The 23,937-nt window shown below is 44.1% G+C and overlaps 4 protein-coding genes across 6 annotated transcripts; 2 read left to right on the top strand and 2 right to left on the bottom strand.

Moving 5' to 3' along the window:
• Positions 1 to 492: 492 nt before the first annotated feature.
• dpr14 (defective proboscis extension response 14) lies at positions 493 to 7,377 on the bottom strand. 2 transcript variants are annotated; one of them, XM_064700109.1, is made up of 7 exons: positions 7,362 to 7,377; positions 5,584 to 5,908; positions 5,433 to 5,516; positions 3,678 to 4,124; positions 3,440 to 3,617; positions 3,122 to 3,258; positions 493 to 2,808 (listed from the first exon to the last, which is right to left on the bottom strand). In XM_064700109.1, exons 3-7 carry the CDS (start codon positions 5,512 to 5,514, stop codon positions 2,696 to 2,698), a joined length of 957 nt encoding a protein of 318 aa, XP_064556179.1. In that variant the 5' UTR covers positions 5,515 to 5,516; positions 5,584 to 5,908; positions 7,362 to 7,377; the 3' UTR covers positions 493 to 2,695. The 2 variants fall into 2 exon arrangements, with proteins under 2 accessions (XP_064556179.1, XP_064556178.1); XM_064700108.1 differs by lacking the exon at positions 7,362 to 7,377 and adding an exon at positions 6,431 to 6,505.
• On the top strand, positions 6,938 to 11,789 carry spidey. 2 transcript variants are annotated; one of them, XM_064700107.1, is made up of 7 exons: positions 6,938 to 7,086; positions 7,458 to 8,041; positions 8,143 to 8,189; positions 10,562 to 10,637; positions 10,710 to 11,050; positions 11,143 to 11,285; positions 11,381 to 11,789. In XM_064700107.1, the coding sequence occupies exons 2-7, from the start codon at positions 7,879 to 7,881 to the stop codon at positions 11,394 to 11,396; spliced, it is 786 nt and encodes a 261-aa protein (XP_064556177.1). In that variant the 5' UTR covers positions 6,938 to 7,086; positions 7,458 to 7,878; the 3' UTR covers positions 11,397 to 11,789. The 2 variants fall into 2 exon arrangements, with proteins under 2 accessions (XP_064556177.1, XP_064556176.1); XM_064700106.1 differs by having other exon boundaries at positions 6,939 to 7,086; positions 11,143 to 11,789.
• Positions 11,790 to 12,111: 322 nt separating this feature from the next.
• Positions 12,112 to 18,265, top strand: snz (snazarus). Its single transcript, XM_064700104.1, has 12 exons — positions 12,112 to 12,790; positions 13,051 to 13,190; positions 13,717 to 13,813; positions 13,883 to 14,017; positions 14,086 to 14,262; positions 14,334 to 14,506; positions 14,579 to 14,985; positions 15,048 to 15,785; positions 15,854 to 16,027; positions 16,093 to 16,230; positions 16,294 to 16,974; positions 17,046 to 18,265. Exons 1-12 carry the CDS (start codon positions 12,708 to 12,710, stop codon positions 17,424 to 17,426), a joined length of 3,324 nt encoding a protein of 1,107 aa, XP_064556174.1. The 5' UTR covers positions 12,112 to 12,707; the 3' UTR covers positions 17,427 to 18,265.
• A 1,093-nt stretch (positions 18,266 to 19,358) lies between these two features.
• hdm (hold'em) lies at positions 19,359 to 21,196 on the bottom strand. The gene is made up of 3 exons (XM_064700226.1): positions 20,172 to 21,196; positions 19,952 to 20,108; positions 19,359 to 19,895 (listed from the first exon to the last, which is right to left on the bottom strand). Exons 1-3 carry the CDS (start codon positions 21,121 to 21,123, stop codon positions 19,508 to 19,510), a joined length of 1,497 nt encoding a protein of 498 aa, XP_064556296.1. The 5' UTR covers positions 21,124 to 21,196; the 3' UTR covers positions 19,359 to 19,507.
• Between the last annotated feature and the right edge of the window lie 2,741 nt (positions 21,197 to 23,937).

Below are 23,937 nucleotides of genomic sequence, written 5' to 3'. Positions count from 1 at the left end.
AATACATGTGCCTGCTGCACATGCATGTGCATCCTATCTATGTATATGGCATGTCAATGCATATTAACAAGATAACGTACGCAAAGTGCATTGCCATTGCCGCAACTATCGATTAATCGTTGACACTCACGAAACTACAAGGTTGCGCTGCAAGTCTTTTATTCTGGCATTAATTAACACTGTGTCCGATGAAATTGATTGTAACATACATAGCAACACCTTTAAAAAGAGAATAAGCCATTGAAAATTGTATGCATTTTACTGACTTGAACATGGTAAAAAATTTAAGGCTGAATCGAAAATTGTTTTGCGTAATCAATTAAACATGTAATATACTCTTTTCACATTTCGCGCCGCTGCAAGTTATCAGCACAACATCAAACCGATGTTAACGATACCTATCGGTTGAGTACAATCGTTGGAATCCTTAAATATATCGTTGCTGCAGCGAAACAAATCACAAGTTATCGATAAGAAGAAAGCTTACGATAATTTAACGACTATTTGAATACAATTCAAATACATATAGATTCTTTATTTGGTTCTGCATTGTAAATGAAAACTACATAAATCGAATTTAAGTTTTCCTTATTTTTTTTTAATAGAAAAAACAAATGTGTGAGTGTGTGTGTGAGTGTGTGTGTGTGTGTGTGTGTGTCTGTGTGGCTTATACAATTTCTGCATTATTATATTAATGACGGCATTTGACATTGACATTGACATTGGCCGCATACATAAATATTTATTATAGTTATCATAATATCAATTATTTGTAATAATTCTTAAATATTTTTTCTGTAACCAAAATGCTTCTAAAAGTTTCGTCACACTTTTCTTTAGTCTCTAAGTATTGTTTCGTTATCTCACTCCAACATTTGTTTTGTATTTAAGGGCATACACCATAATGAACCAACCCGCCGTTTTGGTTGGGATCAATTGAATAATTTACAATAACTACTGTGGACCATTCGAAATTAGCCGAGTTTCTTTTTCTTATCTTTTCTTTTCTTTTTTTTTTCTTTTATCCTTAACATTTAATTTTGTGTAGTTTAAGCTGAGCTTTAAGTTTTTGTTTGTTTTGATTTTCGATTTTCGATTTCTTAGTATATGTTTAGAAATTGGGAGTAAAAAAAAGAATAGATTTAGGTATACATATATGAATGTGACAACAATAATGATGCAAGCGGGTTCAAAGCACATTAGAAATTTGTTCTATATATACCAAATCAGACATATAATGCCCCAATCAAAGAAATGTGTAGGGAGGGAGGGGATGAAATCATTCTGAATTTACCGATTGGTCCGTAATAATTCGCAATACTCGGTTATCTGGTTGCCAGCAAGAGCAAGAGCTACCACATATGTACTATGTAGGTCTGGCCAAGGATGTTCACCGAAGTACCGACAATTTGTTCAATTAAAGGATATGTATCCATTTTGAATGGCATAATGATGTTTGTTTCTCTTGTTTTATACCCTGCACCCATTGAAAATGGGTAAAAAGGGTATTATGTATTTGTGCAAATGTATGTAACAGGCAGAAGGAAGTATATATATTCTTGATCAGCATCAATAGACGAGTCGACTTAGCCATGTCCGTCCGTCCGTCCGTCCGTCCGTCCGTCCGTCTATGCGTCTGTCCGTATGTATGAACGCAAGGATCTCAGAACCTATAAGAGCCAGAGACTTGCAAATTTTAGCTGTAGGTCCTCCTAGTGCCCGCGCAGATCGAGTTTGTTTCCGATATTCGATAGCTTGCCCCGTTCCCAAGTAATCGATAAAAATCGGTATCGAAATCCTGTTTTTTGAGCAATTCCGGCAAATAATATGAGCTAGTATATATATATCAAGTATCTTTCTATTTATACGTATCGCCTGTTGGAAGAAGAGGGTGCAGGGTATCCCCTAGTCGGGAGCTCCCGACTAGAACCTCTTACTTGTTTGGTTTTTCGCTTGGTGTAAATATGAGGATAACAACTATTTAAGTACGCACATCTATGTGGTATATCTAGAAGACGGGCTGCTCAATAAAAATCAAAATATATTTTATCAATTTATAATTTGTTGTTTTTTTTTGTTTGGTTTCCGTTTACCGATAACTTAAAGTAAATTGGGGCTTACTTATAACTTTAATATGATTCGTTTATAACTAATTGCAGCCAAAAATGTTCCAATGATCCCAACTGATATGCCGTTCGATTTCAAGAAGCTACAACCATTAACATGAGGCATTATCTACGTATAGGGAGGCAGGGAGGGCGGGAGGGTGGTAGGGGGTACGTTAGCCAACAAAAAACACGGCCCTTGTTGTACAATTTAGGTTGTGTTCACATTCAATTTCTAATTGCAAAACTCAATTTGTAGGTTAGGTTAGTTTTTCTCTTTTTTCGGTTTGCTCCTTCCTTGGTACGCCCTTATTTACGACCTTTTTGTATTTAGTTGTGATGCGGCCCTTTTGGTTTTGTTTAAATACACACGTTTCTCTTCGACTTACAATTAGTATTCAATTATGCTATAGATTTAATTTGTAAACAACCCATGATTCGAGTAAAAGTTGAAAATGCAATCCTGGACAAGATTCATATTTTGGCTTATGCATTTCCCCTATAATACTTCTGTCGCTTTCACTTCTTCGAAGTATATTAAAGTTTTTCTTTTTTTTTTTTCATAGTTTTATAGGCCATTCACAATGTTGTCATCGCTGAAATGGTTTGACTATCGCGAATACGAAAAAAAACACAACCATAGTTAGGGGGCTGGATATAAATCGAGTCCCATTCGCATGTTGCATTGCAGCTGGCTCTTCACCTGGAACAAACAACAACTGTTTTATGCAACACATTGCCAATAAATTCTTTCATATAAATATGTACTAAGTCGCGTTTCATGCATGCTCCTGGCAAAGTTCATGTTAGCCGCTTTCTTTAGCTGGGTGGCAACGCTTTGTCAGGCGACAGACTGTTAACTGTTTAACAACACTGTTTAGTGCTGCCAGCTGCTCAACATATGTGGCAACATTGTTCGATACTCTTGTCAGCTAAATAAACTGGCTGATAAATTTTGACATGCAGTTCAGCTTATCTGAACGTTTCTTGGCTTTTCGAGCTGTTTCTTGACTTACCATTAAGCACATGCACAACAACCGTTTCCGTTATCTCATTGCCCAGCATACAGGTATAGTTTCCGGTGTCATGGCGATTCGCATTGGCTATATAGAGACGACTCAAGGCCCTGCCGGGCAGCATGTCTGTCTTAACGCTGTGTAAGGAGAAAAATAAAAATGATGTTTATTCGAGTTTGTATATAAGTTGGGATCATGGGAGTAAGGCAACTCAGAAGCAAGCCGGTTCGAATCCGCTGGGCCAACATTCTCTTAAAACTGAGTCGAACCGTAAAGGCTAGACGCTGGTTCGAACCGGATATCGGTTGGGTCATTTACCTAATGCCACCGCGACTGGTATCGTAATTGAGCAAACGTTGACCATGGCGCCAGGTGATATATGACGTTGGATGCGGTATCTTGGAGATGACGCACTGCAACTCAATTGTGCTGCCAGCCTTGTAGTACTTTTCCGGCGTGGCCGATCCTCGCTCATCGAGAATTTCCACATGAGGAACTGCAACAACAATTCATAAGAGTTCGGCCTGGAGACTAGACTAGAGAACTAAATCCTTACCAATTATAGTTAGGTAGACGAGGAGCACCAATGGCGGATGCGAGGAGACCTGGCATTCGTAGGGGCCCTCGTCGCGCTCGTTGGCATATTGTATCAAGAGTTTCCAGTCGTTGGGCTCCTCGAACTCCAGCGAGTAACGCGAATCGCCGCTATATGTGTGCTGGCCAAATGTGATCAGGGTCAGGTCCTCGCCCTTGCGTCGCATCCACGAGACCGTCTTTCCCTGCAGGTCATTGACCCGACAGTGCAGATAGACGCTCGACGATAGCTGGGTGCTTATATTGATGGTCGTATACGGATCGGCGAAAAATGGGAATGGCTCGTGCGTTGTCGTCTCGGTAACCTCCAGCTCTTCATCTTCGGGCGTGTCTGTGAACGGCGATGAGAACTCTTGCCAGAAGTTTTTCGGGAACGTATCAAACGGATCTCCAGCTCGGGGACGTTTCACTATAAGCGTTGGAAATGGGAGAAAATGTGAGAAAATGTGAGAAAATGTGTGAAAACTGCAAATATCTGGCGCTCACTACATTATTCTCCTGACTCACTGACTGACTGATTGATTGACTGATTGATTGATTGACTGATTGATTGACTAATTGATTGACTAATTGATTGACTAATTGATTGATTGATTGATTGACGGATTAATTGACTGATTGATTGGTTGATTGATACGTTTCACTGTTAGCGTTGAAAATGTGAGAAAATGTGTGAAAACTGCAAATATCTGGGGCTCACTACATTATTCTTCGGACTCACTGACTGACTGACTAAATGATTGACTGATTGATTGACTGATTAATTGACTGATTGATTGACTAATTCATTGGCTGACTGATTGACTGATTGATTGACTAATTGATTGGTTGGTTGATTGATACGTTTCACTGTTAGCGTTGAAAATGTGAGAAAATGTGTGAAAACTGCAAATATCTGGGGCTCACTACATTATTCTACGGACTGACTGATTGATTGATCGATTGATTGACGGATTGATTGACTAATTGATTGACTGACTGACTAATTGATTGACTGACTGATTGATTGATTGACTGACCGATTGATTGACTGATTGATTGACTAATTGATTGACTGATTCATTGACTGACTGATTGACTGATTGATTGACTGATTCATTGACTGACTGATTGACTGATCGATTGACTGATTGACTGATTGATTGATTGACTGATTGACTGATGAACACACAAGCCAAACTCTAAGCGCTATGAAGCTGGCATTGTCATAGCAGTCAGCTTTTGTCATTCAAATCAATGCTTTGACAAAATTCACACGTAAGGGTGGAAAATTGATGGAAAGCTGTCTTGGGTTTTTGATCTTTGTTGAAATTTATGTCGATGAGTTTTAGATGGAAAATGGACGCCAATTAATAAAATCGTGTTAACCAACTTTAGAAAATGGAATGAAGTCTGGTATGAAAGTTAACGAATATTAAAGGCTTGGCAATACTTGTAATATTATGTTTGGAACTCTCCGAGTAACCTAATTGCAGCCAAAATCGAATATGTGTCTCTAACATAAAGTTCATTTCCAAAAAGTAAGTCATATTCCAAAAATAAATGAGGTTTTGCACAGAAAAACTTTGCTTTCGATGTAGCAGAGATGTAGAAGAAGATATAGAAGATATCTGATTGATTGCCAAAGCAAAGCAACTAAAGCAAGTTTAATTGATGGCAGATTAACGATAATTAGAGATCAGTTCGAATGGGCAGGGAACTCAAATCAAATACTTACATGTCGTCGAGGTGGATCCGGAACCTATCTGATGTAGCGACGAGTATATTATTGCAAATATCCAAAATAATCGGGATTTCATCACTGCAAGTGTTCCCATATACCAACTGCATACGATATGAATCAAGTCACCAAAAAAAAAACAACTCACCGCAGCATACGATTACAATGTACTCGAATCCCAATTAAATTGCTGTTGTACTTTTCTCTCGGTCCCTTTGGCTTTTAGCTAATCAGCAACATCTTTTGAATAGCTTCAAAGGCTATCAAAAATGCACAGAAAACTGTTTAAGTTTTTCTCTCTCTCTCTCTCTCTTTACTTCTTGCGCTGCTTCTTCTTCTTCTTGGTTTCTTTGCCCGTGAATAGCTGTGAATGCAACGGAATCGGAATCGAATTCCTTATAGCTTGCAGCTAACCATATTGGAGTCTCGTTTCTCGGATTGATTCGCTTTTTGCGTCGATTGATAACGATTCACTGTGCGAAGGACGAGAAAACGTTTATTAGGTAGCTTCCAACAGTTTATGGAGTGTGTGGTGCGTGTGTATTTTTTTGTATTTATCTTCGTTTTGGGAACTACTTGGCTGCTGCTTAGATGACCAATAATCGGAATGTAGGTCAGGATGCGTTGTGCGCATGGCACTCTGCTCGGCGCTCTGCTCTTTTTGGGCCTATCTAAAGCTGCTCCAATCAGAGAAGGCCGCAGCAGCAGCAGCAGCATTTAATGGGCTCTCAAGATTCTCACGATTCTCGATATGAAACATTTGATTGCCAGTTTATGACATTTACACGTATGTGAACATATTTTATGCAAATTCTTTGTTCAGACTGCAAAAGTTAAACATGTTAAAGCACTCTCGAAAAAAAACAAAACAAAACAAATATATTTACAGACCAACTGGCTGGCTTTTAATATTATTTTTAGTTGAGCAGACAACAATTGAAAAACACAAAATCAAATAATTGCTTGTTTTCATATTTTCACTCGGAATTGCTCACATTTAATGATATCATAATATCTATGCCCATGTCGCATTTGCCGGTGCCGACAACGTTCTTGGTACGCACGCAATTGACACGAGACTGACGGAGACCAGGACTCGTATCCCGTTTGCCAATAACGCGTTGTTCTGCCAGTTGCTTCTGCTCGTTGTCCCTCGTTTTTTTATCTCTACGGCTGCGATTGGGTCGCAAGGGGCTGCTGTGGCGCCAACTGCACAGAGTTGCCAGACCTGCAAACTCTGAAGAGACTGCAGCAATCGATTCAAAGCAAAACAACTTATCACAACGAAATGTGCAACTAGTTAAATAACCTTTTTTAAATAACATAATTGTAATCATATTCAATGGATATCTTATATTATTTAACCACAGCCCAGACGTATGCAACACTTGGCATGAGCGGCTACGCCATCTAGCGTGCTTTTGTTGTAGTTAAGCAACACTGACCATAGGACTCGCCTTGCTAGCTGTCATGGAAGCTCTGTGACATTTTGTCCGTTGCGCAACACAAACATTTCTAACAAACAACTATACAGAACTCTATTCGATAAGTGCTCGCCAAAATTCGAACAGCGAAACACACACACGCACACACAGAAAATCAAATTCGCATTTGAGCGCGCCAAAAAATATCGTCATCGGTTTAATTTGAGGTACTGCTGCTGCTGCTGCTGCTGCGGCTTCTTCCTGCGCATGTGCAATTTCACTGAGAGCAAGCATCGCTGTTATGTGTGTGTGTGTGTGTGTGTGTGAGCGTGTGTTTGTGTGGCATATGCCGAGCACATGTGCCCCCTTATCGCATAGTGCTGCCATTGGCGGTGGTGGTGGTGCGATATGACGAGCCAAAAATCGTGAGAGCACGACTCGCAGCCGAGCACACACACACACACACACACACACACACGCACACATGCAAACGGACGCACACAATTATGCTCAGTCGGCAAAAAAGAACCGTTCATTTAATTTTCCGTGCCGCAACTGACATCTCATGCAGTAATTTCTTAAATTTTCATATACATAGATTTTCTCGCAGCCCATAATTAAAGCTGGCAAAATCAAAAAGAAAATTCTTCGCTCTCCTTTTTCTATGCACAACAGCAACACGCGCGGTAAACTGCTTTTGAATATTAAACAGCGAGAAGCCCGCGTCAAATTTAATGCCCAGAGACATTCAGTGAATTTATAAAATTCAATTGACGAACTCTGCCGGAGAGGGCAGAGCAGAGCAGAGCGTAGCCCATAGTAGCCAATACATCGACGACGCCAGCAGCGCAGCCCACAGCGACAGCCGCGGCAGCAGCAAATCGAGCAACCGAGCTTCCCAGCGACAAGCATTCAGGCAGCCAACGGAGTCCGCAGCGACAGCAACGACAGCAGCGGCAATTGTTCGTCTTGACATTTGTTTACTGGAAAATTTAGGGGGAATTTTTACTGGTTCGGCAATGGAGGAGCATTCGCGTCTTTTGAGCATTTTGGGTGGCATTGCGATGAGCATTGTGGGCTTTCAGATTTGCCGCAAGGTCTTGCCGTGGATCTATGCGAATGTGATTGGTCCCAGGCTGTGCGGCTCCTCGGTCAATCTGGCCGAGATGGGCGAATGGGCAGGTAAGTGCACTGCATTTGAACTTTGCTCCGTCCACAGCAACAGCTGATAAGGGTCAACCCATTACCCATTACTCATCTTGATAATAATTCGTATATTGCAGTTGTTACCGGCTCCACGGATGGCATTGGCAAGGCCTATGCCAGGGAGGTATGTACGACGCACGCAGCACCTAAATACGGAAGGGCGAATCCAATTCCAATTCTAGATTCCATAATCTCCATCTGTGCATAGGAAGTGCAATGAGCTCCTCGCGTTCTATATTGCAGAGGGTATTATGATTTGATCACAATCTGTGAGGAGACATTTCTGAGCCCCTATAGTGTATATATATTCTTGATCAGTATCAATAGTCGAACATTTTTGTTTTTCAATAGATCTTATCTATACTTGACATTTGCGGGTTCCAACAACATCGGACAACTATATCATATAATGCCATAGGCAGAATCGTTTGTAGATTGAGTTTTTATATATGAATAGTTCTTTCGTTTTCTTGGCAAAGATTTTTTTTTCTAATTTATTATATTCATTGCATTGCAAAATCCATAATGACGTTGACCAATTGGACAAAAGAAGAGGAGATAATGTGCAATTAACGATTGAATTTTTTAGTTAGGCCCTAAACATTAGCGCATGACTTGAACATTGTGTGCATCCAGTTCTAGAGCTCCATAGCTTTATATAGATACTTAGATGGACTGTAGGCTATAGCTCCTCTAGCTTTCTATACGCTAATGCACGCTATTGCAATTTAGTCAAGTGCTAATTATCCATTAAGCAGCTAAGTGCAACCAACACAACACACAGCTTTCGGTTTTGTCAGTTTTGTCAGTTCGGCAAATATACTTGAATTGAGTTGTGTGTGTGTTTGCACAAGCCCTAGAACTGTTGATATTGCGATATTCAGCAAATTTTCTGGTTCGGTTGCATGTGTCAACGTCCAGTTGGCTATACAAATCTAGGGGGAACAGCTGTTGTTTTCAGTTACCCGGAACTTTGCACACGAACAATATAAACAAGAGCCGTGTTCTTCAACGCGCCGAAGCTAATATACCCTATAAGTTGCTTTAGATATGATAATCCGCTGTTGATAAGAACTCGCTCCCATGTGAGATAGAACTCCTGTAGAACCGACGCAAAACAAAGACTATATCAACGCGGCTGTTGGATTCCGATCAAGAATATCTATAGATATATAGTTTAAGGGTCAAAATTATAATATCCCACACAAGCGTATAAAGACTTGTGATATATCTATGCCGCCCATCGATCCACACACTTGATCGTGCTCCGTTGCTGGCTTTGGCATTTTCCTTCAGCATTCGTCATTAGCATTCGATGTGGCTATCAAATGGCTTTTGTTTTTGCTTTTGCTTTTGAGTATGCTAAAAAACTAAAGAGCCCCGACTAAACTCTAATGTACAGCCGTGTGCTGTAGTCGCGGGGTCGCCAGAAGTCCAGTTTCGTTATTCAATTAGTTTCTTCTATGCATACATTTTTTCAATTTTTTTTAGCCCGAGCAGAACTGGGGAATGTTCGATAAATCAATCCTTATCTATATTACAAAATTAACGCACACTTTTAACTATCAGAAAGTTTACCAAGTTTCTTTGATAACGAAATGTCTCTCGTGCATTTCATCGGTACAGTGGGCCAATTAACAGTTTTAGCGATCATAAAGCAGCTGGACTCCTGTTTAGCCAGGGATTTCTAGTATATTAGTGGGGTTAGGTTAGCTGGTCAGGGTCAGTCTTACCTCGACTCTGTGAATCTGATCCGCCTCCCATTTGGCGAGCGAGACTAAAGGAACAAAATTTATGCAGCTCTTAACTTAAATAAGTTGTATGGCATTCTATGGTATCGAAAACTTACTGTAATATAAATATTTACAAATTCGGATCACGCTTCGCTTCGCATGCTTCCCTTTAAGGTTCGGTTCGTAAGCCCGGCTTGAGCTCTATATCCATGTTAGGGTTCGGCTCATGCTTAATACAGAATTTAACCGAGTTCGAACTTGTTCGAACTTGTTCGATCTGTTTGCTTGTTTCTGTGTATTCATGCTTCCCCTTGAGGTTCGGTTCGTGAACCCGGTTCGAGCCTTTTACAGCCCTTTATCCATGTTAAGGTTCGGCTCATGCTTAATACAGAACTTTACCGAGTTCGAACTTGTTCGATCTGTCTGCTTGTTTCTGTGTGTTCATGTTTCCCCTCAACTTTCAACCTATCTGGAACTTCTAGAGCATTTGTAATCCAGTAATAATAAACAAATAGAGCCCATATATGAGGAGAATTTACTATAAAAGAGTTCAGTTATATAAATTCGAATTCCTATCAAATACTATATAAAATCTTAGGCAGGGATAAAAGGCATAATCTAATCCTCGCTTGGCGTCCACATCAAAAGTTCAGCCTTAAAGTATGCCCAAGAGTGGATAAGTATTTGTCGGATCTGTGGATCCTTTTAAAATATAAACAAAAACTACATTATGCTAAAAACTCGCCTGTTTAAAACTTTGCAGCTGGCACGCAAAGGCCTGAAGCTGGTGTTGATTAGTCGTTCGTTGGAAAAGCTGAAGACTGTGGCCAAGGAAATTGGTAAGAACTGAATTTGCGCGTTTAAGCCAGGCTTTTAATAGATATGTGCGGTTGTGTGTGGCATACTTCCAGGCGATGAGTTCGGCGTGGAGGTGCGCATCATCGATGTGGACTTCACGGGCGGCGCGGATATCTATGAGAAGATACGCACGGAAACTGCCGGCCTGGACGTGGGCGTGCTGGTGAACAATGTGGGCATCAGCTACAGCCATCCGGAATACTTTCTGGACTGCTACAATGCGGATCCGAAGTTTCTGCGCAACATTGTCGCTGCCAATATACATTCCGTAACGCACATGACCGCCCTCTTTATGCCGGGCATGGTGCAGAAGCGCAAGGGCGTCATCATAAATCTGTCATCAACGGCGGGCGTGATACCCAATCCCTTGCTGAGCGTCTACAGCGCCACAAAGGTGAGCAAACGGACGACGCGCTTAATCCATCTCATCTCATTCACCTTATGGAAATCGACATTTATTAATTTGGGTTTCTTTGTGCTTTGCAGGCATTTGTGAACAAGTTCAGCGATGATCTGCAGACGGAATACAAAACGCATGGCATTATTATACAGAGTGTGCAGCCGGGCTTTGTTGCCACGAACATGTCCAAGATACGTAAGCCGAGCGTGTTTGCGCCCTCGCCCGAAACGTATGTAAAATCCGCATTGGCCACACTCGGCATTGCCACACAAACCGCTGGATATCTACCACATGCATTGCTTCAATTGGTCATACATTTTACAGAGGCCGTGTTCGGTGAACAGTTTGCCAGAAACGAAGTGCTTAAGAATATTTTAGGTACACGCAAGCGTGCCCTGCGGCGCCTGGCTAAGGAGCAATAGCTATCACAATATCATCAAATCCAAAAGTGTGCAAACTTTGATGCCATTTAGAGTCTGTGAACGGTTTGATTGGGTTGGGAACGGTTTTGGTGACGGGGGAAAAACGCAACGTCTCGAAAGGGGAGGGGGGCACGCGTACTATATGCTAAATGATGCCTGCCAGATGTGCATATATATATATATATACATACATGTATATATATTTAGAACAAGCAACTTATACCAATACCAATAACTAAGCAAATGTTTTCAAATTCGATTAAGTATTGTTAGTTTTGCAACAGAAATAAATTGGAGACTTTTTAACTTAACGGTCGTGTTTTATTTAAACGCTGCTAAACTTATCGGTCGAGTGGCGGCCAGTCGATTAGTTTTTCAGTCTATCGAGCCGAAGCTGCAATACATTATCCATATTATCGTTATCGATACGAAATCAACAAATCCAATGGCACCAATACAGTCGGGAACTTTGATTTTGCATTTATTGTATTTGTGATTGTGATTGAAAGTGGAAGTGAACGCCGTGCTATGAATAATTACGCTTACGCCGCTTGACCACCAATCGAACGCGCCAAGTCAAATTCCAATTTGTTATTATCTACGCAGCACTGGCAACAACAACAACAACAACAACGACAACAAACACAACAAAAACAAGCAGCCACAGCCGCAACGATTTTATGGATGCAGAGCTGCAGGCAGCAGTCGCTGCGCCGCTCTTATCATTTATCGTTAGCCGCGCCGCCCCTTCGGCGGTTGTCAATGTCAACTTGTTGCCATAAAAGAGACGCAGATGCTGTATGATCCCTGAACCCATATACCAAGATCAAATTAAAGTGCTTCAACGACGACAACGACGTCACTTTTCGGACATTAAGGCGCAAGGGCGTTGGGCGTACCGTTTACGGCGTGACGGCGTGGGCGCGGGGGTGGCGGAAGTGGTTATAGAGAACTATTTTTAATAGTGGCCTGGCCCAGACGACATGACAAAAGCCACAACAAGAGCTACAAATTAAGCAAGAAACAAGAAGCGCGTCGCGACTACGTCAAAAATGTACAAAACGCATCAACTATTCAAATACAAAAAAGCAGAAGCGACAACAGCAATAATAACAGTTATTGTAAGCCACTAGCCCAGCACACACACACACACACACACACACACACACACACGACAACACTCACGCACACACACACACTGAAGGAGCGTAGTGAAACAGCTGGCCGTTATGGAGCGACGCCGCCCATTGTTTCCCATCGAACCAGAGCCGCCAACAACGCCCACACAGCGCCTAACGCTGCTGGCAACGCGGTAAGTGGAGACGCTGCATTAACTTTAGATGCGTGTCTCGTGTGTGTGTATCCTTTACGTTAATGCATATGTATGTGTGCGTGCCGTCCAAGTGGTGAATGCATAATGCAGGGTTGTGGTGGGGTGGGGTGGGGTGGGGGGTGTTTGTCATTATTATTTATAGAATCACCGTGCTTCCTGCCCACACTTGCTCATCATGGTATTTGCTTTCAATTTCCTAGTATATGTGTTTTTTTTTTTTTTTTTTTTGTTTTTTTCAGCTCGCTACGTGCGCTGCAATTAAACTGGAAGATTATCATTTCGGGCATCGCATCGACGCTTTTGGCCGTTATTTGGTATTATCCAACATTTTTTCTATTCTTCGCGTTCGTCATCTATTCCCTGGTGCTGGTCTTTGCAGGTGAGTCGAGAATACTCCCAGAGTTATCAGTTACACCAAGCAAATCGATGGATATACGTAATCTGCTCATGACTCATTTCTTATCTGCTTGCGGTCATATTCCATATATATATATAATATATAAATATGTCTTTGATATTCCACTAAAATCGTTAATTAAAAATTTATCTTTAATCGGTTTCTATACCCTGAACCCATTGAATATGCGTTAAAGGGTATGATGAACGAACAGAACGAGGCATACCTACCCGATCCCTTAAAGTATCTACATATATATATTTTTGAGCTTAAGTCTTAACGCGTCCCACTCAAAGGATATCCCAGGCCTTGTACCGTTTCCAAGAAATCGATAACAATCGATATCAGGAACAAATTTGAATAGCTTCCCAACGGTTCCATTGATAGAGATCGGACAACAAGCACTTGCCTGAAGCTGGGTGCAGGGTATCTTCTAGTCGGGCATCCGACTAGTTATCTCTTACGGTTTTGACTTTTTGATTGTGTAACCCTTTGGCCGTCCCAACAGCTGTCGCTGGCACCGTCTATATCCATTATATATTTACGACCAATGAGCCCACAAAGCCAAATCGACATCCCTCCAAGCTGCTCTACAATGCCACCAAGTAAGTATCCCCCGTCCAAGCAACGTTACGCGCGTGCCATATTCTCATATATGCTTTCTCATAATGCAGGTGCAACATCTTCGATTTGCCAAATCCCATTAAGAATCCTTCGAATTTACCCTTAATCTTTGGCAAGACAGTTGATCTGCAGCTGCAGCAGATCATCGAGTATGTCCTGCGTGACTTTATGGTGCCCTGGCTGGGGTAGGTATCAATAGATTTCAACCAAATCCTTATCCAATCCAATCTGATTTGATGTCCATTTTTTTCAGATATGTTGTGACAAAGCCAAAGCTTATCAACGATGTGATACGCGAGGATCTGTGGAATGCCATACAGAAGATACACGAACGTGCCGCCAAAATGGATCCAGCCAAGATCATAGCCGTCGACATGGTCAATCGCGTCACGGTGCATCTCGAAAAGATACGCATTGCCGAGTCGCGCGCGTAAGTTCAAATTACTTCCCATTGCAAACGACTCCAAATTGTATCCTAATTTCGAATTGCAACTATTGCAGGGCCGAAACAAATAGCGCTCCGGTGTTCAGCACCAATTCGTACCTGGTCGATGAGGAAAAGGAAATGGAGTTTCTGCGCAAGCTGTGCGAGATTATGATCATATTGCTGCTGCCGCGCGGCTACTCACTGCCCCCGCTCAAGGTGCTGCTCAGCGAGATACTCTCCTTCAAGAGTAAGTTAGCCAATTTGAAATACTCCTCCTCCTCCTGAGATAATCGAAACTTTCCTCATTCCTTCCTGGTAGTCTTCTTTCCGATGATCAAAATGCTGACCGCACCGGACTATATCAATCAGAAGGTTGTGCAGAACATTGAGACGCGTCTGGCGGCGGCGGCGATTAGTAAGCGCAGCTATGAGTACGCTGCCAGCTTTGAGGAATTCCTGAAGATCATCAACAATTCGGGCAACCTGGAGGAGCTGTCGCTAATACGCAAAAGCATTGTCAATGATCTGATGCACGCGACCAGCATGCAGAATTTGCAACGTGCCAAAGGCCTCGATCCGGATACCGAGGATCATACGCTAACCAAATCGGAGCTAACCGCCGCGGTGCGGCTGAAGCGTTACGTGCAGCAGCTCTCGCTGGCCAAGGGTCAGTGCGAGAAGAATCTGGCCAAGTTTGGCTGGAATGGCAACTACTCCAGCGACACAGTAAACGCATATTATTCCGATCTATAACAAAAAAAAACATGTTAACATTTGGTCTATTTCAGGATCTAACGCTGTTGGAGATACTCAATACGGCAGTGGGACGACGCTATTTTACGCTGTTCCTGGAGCCGCTCAAGGCCAGCGCCCTGGTTGGCTTCTACCTGGCCGTCGATGAGATGAAGCATGCGCACAAATCGGCCACACATCAGCTGGGCACAGAGATCTTTTATACGTACATACGCGTGCCCAAGCCGGAGATACAAATCGATAAGCATGAGCGCAAGCTAATCGAGACCTTCGTCCTGGGCGATGCGGGTCCAGATATTTTCTATGATATACAGCGCAATATATTGCGCACACTCGAGGACAAATACTATCCACCGTTTGTGCTAAGCGATCAGTATCGCCAGCTCAAGGAGGCGCTCGACTCGAACGAATTTAACGATCCCACCCTGCTGATGTGCCCCACCATGCTCGGCGATTCGAACGACGACGAGCAGGCGATTGTCGCCGATGGCCTCAATGGCGCTGGCGGTGCTCCGGCTGCCATCGATGTCGCCGCTCACACATCGTATGCGCGCAGGAAGCTGGAGCAAATACAGGAGCGCATCGACAAGAAGAACCAAGCGCTGGATGCACTCAAATACTCGGTCAAGCCGGAGTCGAAGGTGCTGCAAATACTCGAAAAGGAAATGGATTGGCTCAAGAGCGAGAAGCGTCAAACGGAGGCCCATTTAAGACGCACCGATGCCTGGACCGAGCATCTCGGCAAATGGAAGGCCACCATACAGAGCGTTGAGGTGCGTTCACAATTGCGCAAAAACTTCCTGCTCATGCTTTTCAAATCGATTTGGTGTCTCTCTTTCAGGTGTCCGATGAGAAGGAATCGCTGCAGTTCATGATCCTAGTGCACGTGGACGAGGATATCAATGCGCCGCCAGCCACGAAGAATGGCGAGAGCAGCACGGGCCGAGCTCAGAGGCGTCGTCCCTCGGGCATATCCAGCGGCTGGGTTGTCATGCGTTCCCTCAACCAAGTGCACGTAAGTGAGCGCACAAACAGACACACAGTGGATCGCTATTAAACCCGACAATCCGTTTATTTCAGGAGCTGCAACGTAAACTGCGGCATGTGAGCTCCAATTTGAAGTCGCTCGATTTGCCGACGAACTTTAAGTTCTTCTTCTTGAAGACCGATCGGCATGCACAGGAGAAGGCCAAGGGTCAAATACAAAAGTTTTTGAATGTATGTAAACACACATTTATATATCTAAAAATTTGTGCTAATCGTGCTGTCCATGTGACACAGTTTATACTGGAGGATGACCATTTGAATGGCAGCGAGGCCATCTATACGTTTCTTAGCCCCAGCTCGGATCATTTGAAGCAGACTCTGCCCTCGCCAAAAAAATCCAAATTCTCGCTATCGACGCTCTTCAAAAGCGACGCGGCCAAGGCGCACGACTCGAGCAAGGCCAGCGATCCGTTCTGGGGCCTGCAGCGCGACGATGACGACATGTCCAACTATCTGGATGGCGAGACGAGCAGCGATGCCAAGCTGCTGGCCGATTTGGATAGCAAAGACTCCATTGCGGAGCCGCTCTATGCGCTAATGGGCGAAATTTTCGACATGGGCGGCGTCTTCAAGTGGCTGCGCAAGAGCATCATCTCGTTCGTGCAGATCACCTACGGCCGGACCATCAATAGGCAAATCCGCGAATCTGTCACCTACCTCTTCGAGGAGTCCATGCTGCACAATTACTTTTCGGCCATATTGAAATCGTTTTGGCCCGGCGGCGTACTGGCCTCCGCCTATCCGGTACGCTCCGATGATATGAAGGAGATGACCACCAATGCGGCCAAGGCGCTGCTCACGGATCACATACCCGAAGTGCTGTGCAATCTCGTTGGCGCCCAGGCCGCCAAGCGCGGCGTCCTCAAGGTCTTTGATGCCCTGCAGAATCCCGCGTACAACAAGCAGCTGTTCTATGTGAGTTGATAAAGCGGACAATTCGCCAACTAGCTTTTGATAACGTTTTGCTTTTGCTTTTGCCCTTGCAGGAGCTGCTCGAGATCTTGATGATCGAGTTCTTTCCCGAAATACGTCAGCTGAGGGTCAACAACAGCGGCGGCAGTGGCAAATTGAACACTGCCACCGCCGGTGTGGCAGCTGCCTCGGCTGCCGCCGCACTGGCCACCGTCGCTGCACTGCCTCAACTCAACTACAATAGTCACAATAGCAGCAGCAGCAGCAGCTCGAATCATGCCGGCCATCATCAGAGCTCTGCTGCAGCATTGTCAACCGCCGCCGGCAGCAGCTCAACGCATCCCAAGGAGCATTACCATCAGCCGCCGCCGCAGCAGTCGCCGTATCACCAAAGCTCCGGACAGCAAACGCATCTGCATCAGGCGCCGCATCATCATTCGACGGGCTCCAAGTAGAGACGAGCCACTCTTCTTTTATTATTGTATTAACATTTCTTTTTTATCTTATCGTATAAGTTGCAAATGTTTTTAATGCTATCTAGCGCTCTCTCGCTCTAACTCTATGTCCGGCTCGCTCTAGAGCATGGCTCTCTTTCTATAATACTATTTTGTTTTCCTAGAGTTAATTGTGAGTTTAGGATTAACAAATAACTGACCCTGTACAAAAAAGCTGCAAAACTTTCTAGCTGCTAACCTACTGCTAAATGCACATCCTTAAGCTGTTACATTTTCACGCCTTTCCTTCAACGATTTGTTGTTTGTTTTGTTTGTAGTTTAGCGAAATGCGTTTTGTTATATTTTTAGCATATGATGATATTCTATATTATAGATATTCGTATTGTTTTTTTGCGTAGTTACAGTATTAAGCGTTACCAAATTGTTCCATTTGGATCACATTCCCACAACTTAAGAAAACTTAACCCATAAACAGAGCAAAGATACACGCAAATTTGTTGGTGCCGATTGTCGCATTGTAATTAACCGGAGTCGAATTATTGTGATCTTAGCAAGTAAACAGCACCAAAAAAAAAACACAACAAACAAATATACGAAAAATTGTAATTGTTTACAAAATGTAGTTCATTTTCAAAGTACTCGTTTAAGCGCCTATGTAATTTAGATAAACCAAATAGTAGCATAAAACATTGTCTCGACACTTTGCACTGTATTGTATTGTATTGTATTCTATTGGATTGTATAACTATTTATATATATATATATATTGCAGTTGCAACGTTTTATGTGTAAACAATATTAACAACAGACCCAAGCGAAATAAAGATGCTATTTATGTAGATCTCCCTCTCTCTCTTTCTGTCTTTTCCCTCTCTCTCTCTTCTGTTCTTGGATTTCATCTTCTATTCAGTAAAGTCTTAGTTGTTATAAGACGCAATCTTCTGCACACCTCAAGCTTTACTTTGGCCATAATATAATAGTCTATAAGGAGCTAGTACAAAAGACAGCTCTCTCCTGCTCTGATCTATACTTTAACATAGAGTTATATTAGTTTTCGTAAATATCACGAACCTAAGTCATAAGTTTTGGTCTATTATAATACCAGGATCTAAACTCTCTGCCAACTCGACGGTACATTTGGTACAATTTTGGTTAAATATTCAAAAAGATCAAAAAATCATAGCTGTTAACTTGACCCTAAATTTGGTTAATATAGGAGACAGATATATATTCCATTGCTGACCTAAAACTAACTTAAGCTTTTTGAAGATATGTTCTTTAGAGATATTATTTAAATTTAAAAATATTGCTTTTCAACTTGAATTAAGTTATCTCCTAAGAGAATCACAACGCCTTCATTAAGCTTTTTACAACAAATAAGTTGTTATTAAATACAAAATAAACAATTTTATAAATTATTACAAAAAAGAGATTGTTTTATGATAACTTTTACTAGTTAGATAAACATTTGAAACATAACTTCAATACTTCTTCAATTTCAGATTACAGATATACTCAATTACAGAGCTAATCCCAAAGCTATTTGTAGATACATTTAATAGACTTTGGTTTTGGCTTTTACAAGTTACTTTACGAGATTGTTTTTCATGAAACCCTCCAATGATAATTATTGTATTTAACATATTCAGGAATGTTAATTAATTTGAATCTTAAGATAAGTTATTATTTACGGCTTCAAGCCTTACTTAGTTGTTATCTGATTAGATTATTAGAAGATATGTCTAATAGACTTTCAATTTGTCGTTCTTTTTAGCATTATTTAATTTAACTTATTTTATGAGACAGTTTGCTTTTCAATACTGTTTTTTTTAAGACACATCGTTTTCCTTAATTTACTTTGTTTGTATTTATGATAGCCTTATATGTAGATCTAACATTATTTTGTATATTGTTTAACTTAAGTTAAGTTTTCTTCAGCTCTTTATGACAACGCAGCTATAAGATATATAAATAAGGACTTAATTTAAATATGTTAAAAGACGATAACTACTTTGTATTAACTAATATGTGACAAATATTTTGTCATATATTAGCCTTGTCGCCTCCATAGCCTCTCCTGGTCAAAACACGGTTATCTTCTCGATGAGCCTCGCCAGCGAAATGAGCTCCATGTCCACGACGATAACGGCCAGATTCTTGCGCATTGCCGCTGGCTTCCTCACCAGCAATTTGACTTCAAAGTATTTCAAGAGGAAGCGCCATTTCAGCTCCGTCTTCTTGCGCTCGGACAGCTGCAGAAAGGCATCCGCTTTGAGGCCGAGCAAATGCTCGGCGACGCCGCCGCTGAGACGCGTCTCGAGCAGCGTGCCCGTCTGATCGGACAAGTGTATGTTGATGTTGAAGAAGTGCTCGATGCGTGCGCCGCTGTGGCCCAACGAGAACTCCAGCAGGCAGCTCTCGTTGTCGCAGTCGCTGCGACTGTTCGGGATGAGCCTGTGGCACGCCTTGCTGCTGGGAGACGGGAGGCTCACAATTATCAATAGGTAACACAACCCGCTACTTGCCATTTCTTGCTGATGCTGGCGGCCAGGCCGTCCAGATCGAACTTGCTGACCAGGGCATAGAGCACGGCCGTAAAGTGTTCGCTGGTCGCATCCTGCAGCTCGCCCTCGGCGCGCGCATAGATCTGCTGCACGCTCATCTGCGTCTGGATGTGTTCAGCTGACGGCACAAGGCGGAAGAGATTATCAGAATTAGCATGATCAATTTTCAGGCCCTGCTCACCTGCTGGCAGCTGCTCCAAGTCCGTTTGCGCGAATATATCATAGGTCTGGAGCGGCGTGCTGGCGGCAAACTGGAGCAGCGCCTGGCATTCCGCGCTCTGCGGCAGCGGCTGCTCATAGATGAGCGTGCAGCTGGCAAGACTGAGCACTGGACAGCCATGGAACTGGGAATGCGAGAGCCGCACATCGATCAGGTGCAGCAGCGTCTTGCGCGGCTGCCAGTACTGTGCGCGACGTATCCAATCCGGGTGCCAGAGCGTGAATACCATGCCGTCGGCACAGCTGCTATCGAACACCACCAGCTCGAGGCAGTGCAGCAGCCGCGCCGCGCCATTGCCAACAGCATTGCCTGCCGCCAGCTTGCGCTTCAGCTCACGCACCGGACGCACTGCGGCCACCGCGACAAGCAGATCCACGTATACGGGCGGGCGCTGTTCGGCGCCTGGCGCGGCACAGCGCACATCCGCCAGCTTGAGAGCGCTGCTCAGCGGCTTGTGCGGCGCATGGATGAGCTGGCGCAGCGGCTGCAGAACGGATGCGTCGTCGTCGTTGTGCCTCACCACATAGCCGTGCCCCTCGTTGATGACCAGCGCACAGGAGAGCGTGCCGCGCGGCTGATAGCGATGCTGCTGCTCGGTGAGTCCGGGCATATTCGGGGGCGTTATGGCCATCACCTTGGCGCCGACAATGTCCACGACGTCGCCTATTTGCAGCATGGCCGTGTACTCCTCCACGCAGGCCTTGCTGCCCCAGCACTTGCAGTTGGCTATGTGCAACCGGGAGTCGCGCAACGTCAAGCAAATCACGCCGCGCTGCTCGCTGCTCAGCTTGTCCAGAAACACATTCGGCTCCGACTTGGCAATGATCAGCGCCACGGTGGCAAAGCTCGTCATGTGGGGCCGCATCTCGGCCAGGCGCAGCGTATGCTTACTTCGATAGCCAGGCTCCGACATGGCAAATCACTAAAAATTGGCTAAATAAATGGCGCATTTATCCCGCCAAGCCGTTAAGTTTTCAATTAATTACATTTAAAGCATGCGCACACACTGGCCGGCTAATAAGCGTGTTATCGATAACTAACTGCAATTAATCGCAGTTAATCCGTAAAAATTGGCAAAATAAATGGCGCAATTATCCTGCCAAGCCGTTAAGCTTTCAAATAATCACATTTAAAACATGTGCACACACTGGCGTGTTTTCCATAACTAACTGCAATTAATCGCAAATAAACAAACTGCAAATGGGTTCGAAAATGTATTTACAACATTTTAAATATTTTGAAAAACCAAAAAAAAATTTTATGGAAGAACTCAGTTGTCCACAGAGGTGGAAAAGCTCCAAATTTCTCCTCTTGGCTCTTTATTTATCTATTTATACGTACTTTATTTATTATACTATACTTTATTTATTTATACTTTATTTATTTATTTATAATACGTACCAGTTTTTTTAATTGCCACGTTAAATATGTATGCCGCCTTCTCCGCCCAAGCCATAGCCACCGCCTGCTCTATAGTTGAATCCGCCTAATCCAGTTTTACAGTCGCCTCGTCCTTTGCTCAGGCCGCCGTCTCCACCATATTTAAAGCCGCTGTCTCCTCCAATATTTAAAGCCGCCGTCTCCTCCAATATTACAGCCGCCGCTTCCTTCTTTGCTGAAGCTGCCGTCGCCTCCAATATTGAAGCAGCCGCCTCCTGCTCTTGAAGTGAGGCCTATGAGACTTTACTTGAATTCACTTGAGAATCGCGTTGTTGGGACAACACACACACACACACACACACACACACACACACACACACACACACACACACACACACACACACACACACACACACACACACACACACACACGCGGCGATCGACCTGGGCCTTGCAAACGACGGGCAGGAGCTCACGTACTGCAAGGCCGGTAGAGGCTCTATTATAGACCTCACCCTGCTCAGCAGCTCACTCTATAGGCTAACCACATGGAAAGTCAGCAATGAATTCACATTCAGCGACCACCAAGCAGTGCATTTCGAGATCCACGGGAGAGGACGGAGAAAACAGCAGCCCAAAACAACAGGCCCCAAATGGAAGGACAACTGCCTAGACAAGGAAACATACACGGATTCCCTACGCCATGCTCGATGGACTGGGGCCACGGAGTCAGCAGAAGACATGGCACGGCAGCTTATGGAAAACATCTCGGACGCGTGCGACTTATCCATGCCCAGGAGGAAGCTAAACAGAAGAGGAGCACCTTGCTACTGGTGGAACGAGGAAATCAGCGACCTAAGGAAGGCCTGCCTACGCGCTAGAAGACGCTCCCAACGAGCCCGAGGCCGCCCAGACTTTGCATCTAGGCTGGATGACCTGCGGGCAGCCAAGCGAGACCTCAAAAGAAGTATCAAACAAAGCAAATCCAGCTGCTTCCAGCAAATATGCGACGAGGCCGATGTAAACCCGTGGGGCACGGCGTATAAGGTAGTCACGAAGAAGATACGCAGCCAGCGAACAACCCGTGTGACCTGTCCTACCGCACTCGCCACTATAGTTGAGGCACTGTTCCCCCATCACCCAAGATTGGAGGTCGTCAGCCGCTCACGAAGCACGGAACTGGTGCAGCAGGTGTCGACAGACGAAGTGGTAGTGGCAAGCAAGAAGCTAGACGACAAAAAGGCTCCAGGACCAGATGGGGTGCCAAACAAGACGCTAAAGTTAGCCATGCTGACGAAACCCGACGCCTTCGCCGAGACATACAATAGATGTCTGCAGGACGGTGTATTTCCCAAGAGATGGAAGCGACAGAAATTAATCCTCCTACCGAAAGGGGATAAGCCAATAGAGGAACCCTCGGGATACAGGCCAATCTGCCTACTGGACACGGCGGGAAAGGTTCTGGAGAGGATCGTGTACAACCGACTAATAAGGGTGGTTGAAGAGAAAGAGGCCCTGTCCAAACAGCAATACGGATTTCGTAAGGCTAGATCTACGGTCGACGCAATTAAGGCGGTGGTAGATATTGCTACTAAAGCAATAGAGGGTACCCGATGGAGGTGGGGAGAGAAGGAGTACTGCGCGGTGGTTACGTTGGACATCCGCAACGCCTTTAACTCAGCAAGCTGGTCTCGAATACTGGAAGCCTTAGACCGAATAGGGATACCGTCCTCCCTTTTCCGTATAATATCCAACTACCTGTCCGATCGACTATTAACTTATGATACGGAAGACGGTACTAGGAGTTACATGGTCACAGCAGGGGTCCCACAGGGGTCGGTCTTGGGACCACTCCTGTGGAACATAATGTACGACGAGGTGCTCAGAGTACAATTGCCCCAGGGATGCAGAATCATAGGATTCGCAGATGATCTGGCCCTATTAGTGGTGGGCAAAGAAATAAAAGAAGTAGAAGCGGCAGCGAATGCAGCCATAAGGATCGTGGCCAGCTGGATGCGTGGCGCTAGCCTGGAGCTGGCAGGCCATAAAACAGAGGCTGTGCTTATCACAAGCCGCAAGATAGTTGAGTTTGCTAGATTTCAGGTAGACAGCGTTAGTATCGAGTCAAAGGCTTCCATCAAGTATCTGGGGGTCATGTTAGACAACAGGCTTAGCTTTCGTCCTCACGTAGAGTATGTTAGCCAGAAAGCGGCAAAAATGCAGGCGGCCCTTTCAAGGATGCTACCAAACATAGGAGGACCAAGAGCAGGTAGACGCCTACTCCTCGCGAGAGTTGTAGCCTCCGTGCTGCTCTATGCTGCACCGATATGGGCATCAGCAGTCGCAA

This window comes from Drosophila montana, unplaced genomic scaffold (assembly GCF_035044405.1).
Source record: "Drosophila montana isolate Dmon_TW-CO22-7 unplaced genomic scaffold, ASM3504440v1 contig_1687_1, whole genome shotgun sequence".
Lineage (NCBI taxonomy): Eukaryota > Metazoa > Arthropoda > Insecta > Diptera > Drosophilidae > Drosophila > Drosophila montana.
The sequence above is the reverse complement of the archived record's forward strand: the minus strand, read 5'-3'. Positions and strand labels throughout refer to the sequence as shown.

Coding starts and splice junctions, on each gene's coding strand:
- spidey (XM_064700106.1), top strand. CDS start 7,879: ATGGAGGAGCATTCGCGTCTTTTGAGCATTTTGGGTGGCATTGCGATG. Junction 8,042..8,142: donor CGAGATGGGCGAATGGGCAG/GTAAGTGCACTG, acceptor CGTATATTGCAG/TTGTTACCGGCTCCACGGAT. Junction 11,051..11,142: donor GCGTCTACAGCGCCACAAAG/GTGAGCAAACGG, acceptor TGTGCTTTGCAG/GCATTTGTGAACAAGTTCAG.
- hdm (XM_064700226.1), bottom strand. CDS start 21,123: ATGTCGGAGCCTGGCTATCGAAGTAAGCATACGCTGCGCCTGGCCGAG. Junction 20,109..20,171: donor CTTGGAGCAGCTGCCAGCAG/GTGAGCAGGGCC, acceptor TTGTGCCGTCAG/CTGAACACATCCAGACGCAG. Junction 19,896..19,951: donor GCCAGCATCAGCAAGAAATG/GCAAGTAGCGGG, acceptor GTCTCCCAGCAG/CAAGGCGTGCCACAGGCTCA.
- snz (XM_064700104.1), top strand. CDS start 12,708: ATGGAGCGACGCCGCCCATTGTTTCCCATCGAACCAGAGCCGCCAACA. Junction 12,791..13,050: donor CTAACGCTGCTGGCAACGCG/GTAAGTGGAGAC, acceptor TGTTTTTTTCAG/CTCGCTACGTGCGCTGCAAT. Junction 14,507..14,578: donor CGAGATACTCTCCTTCAAGA/GTAAGTTAGCCA, acceptor CCTTCCTGGTAG/TCTTCTTTCCGATGATCAAA.
- dpr14 (XM_064700109.1), bottom strand. CDS start 5,514: ATGAAATCCCGATTATTTTGGATATTTGCAATAATATACTCGTCGCTA. Junction 4,125..5,432: donor CGGATCCACCTCGACGACAT/GTAAGTATTTGA, acceptor CAACGCTTATAG/TGAAACGTCCCCGAGCTGGA. Junction 2,809..3,121: donor TGTTGTGCATGTGCTTAATG/GTAAGTCAAGAA, acceptor TGTTTGTTCCAG/GTGAAGAGCCAGCTGCAATG.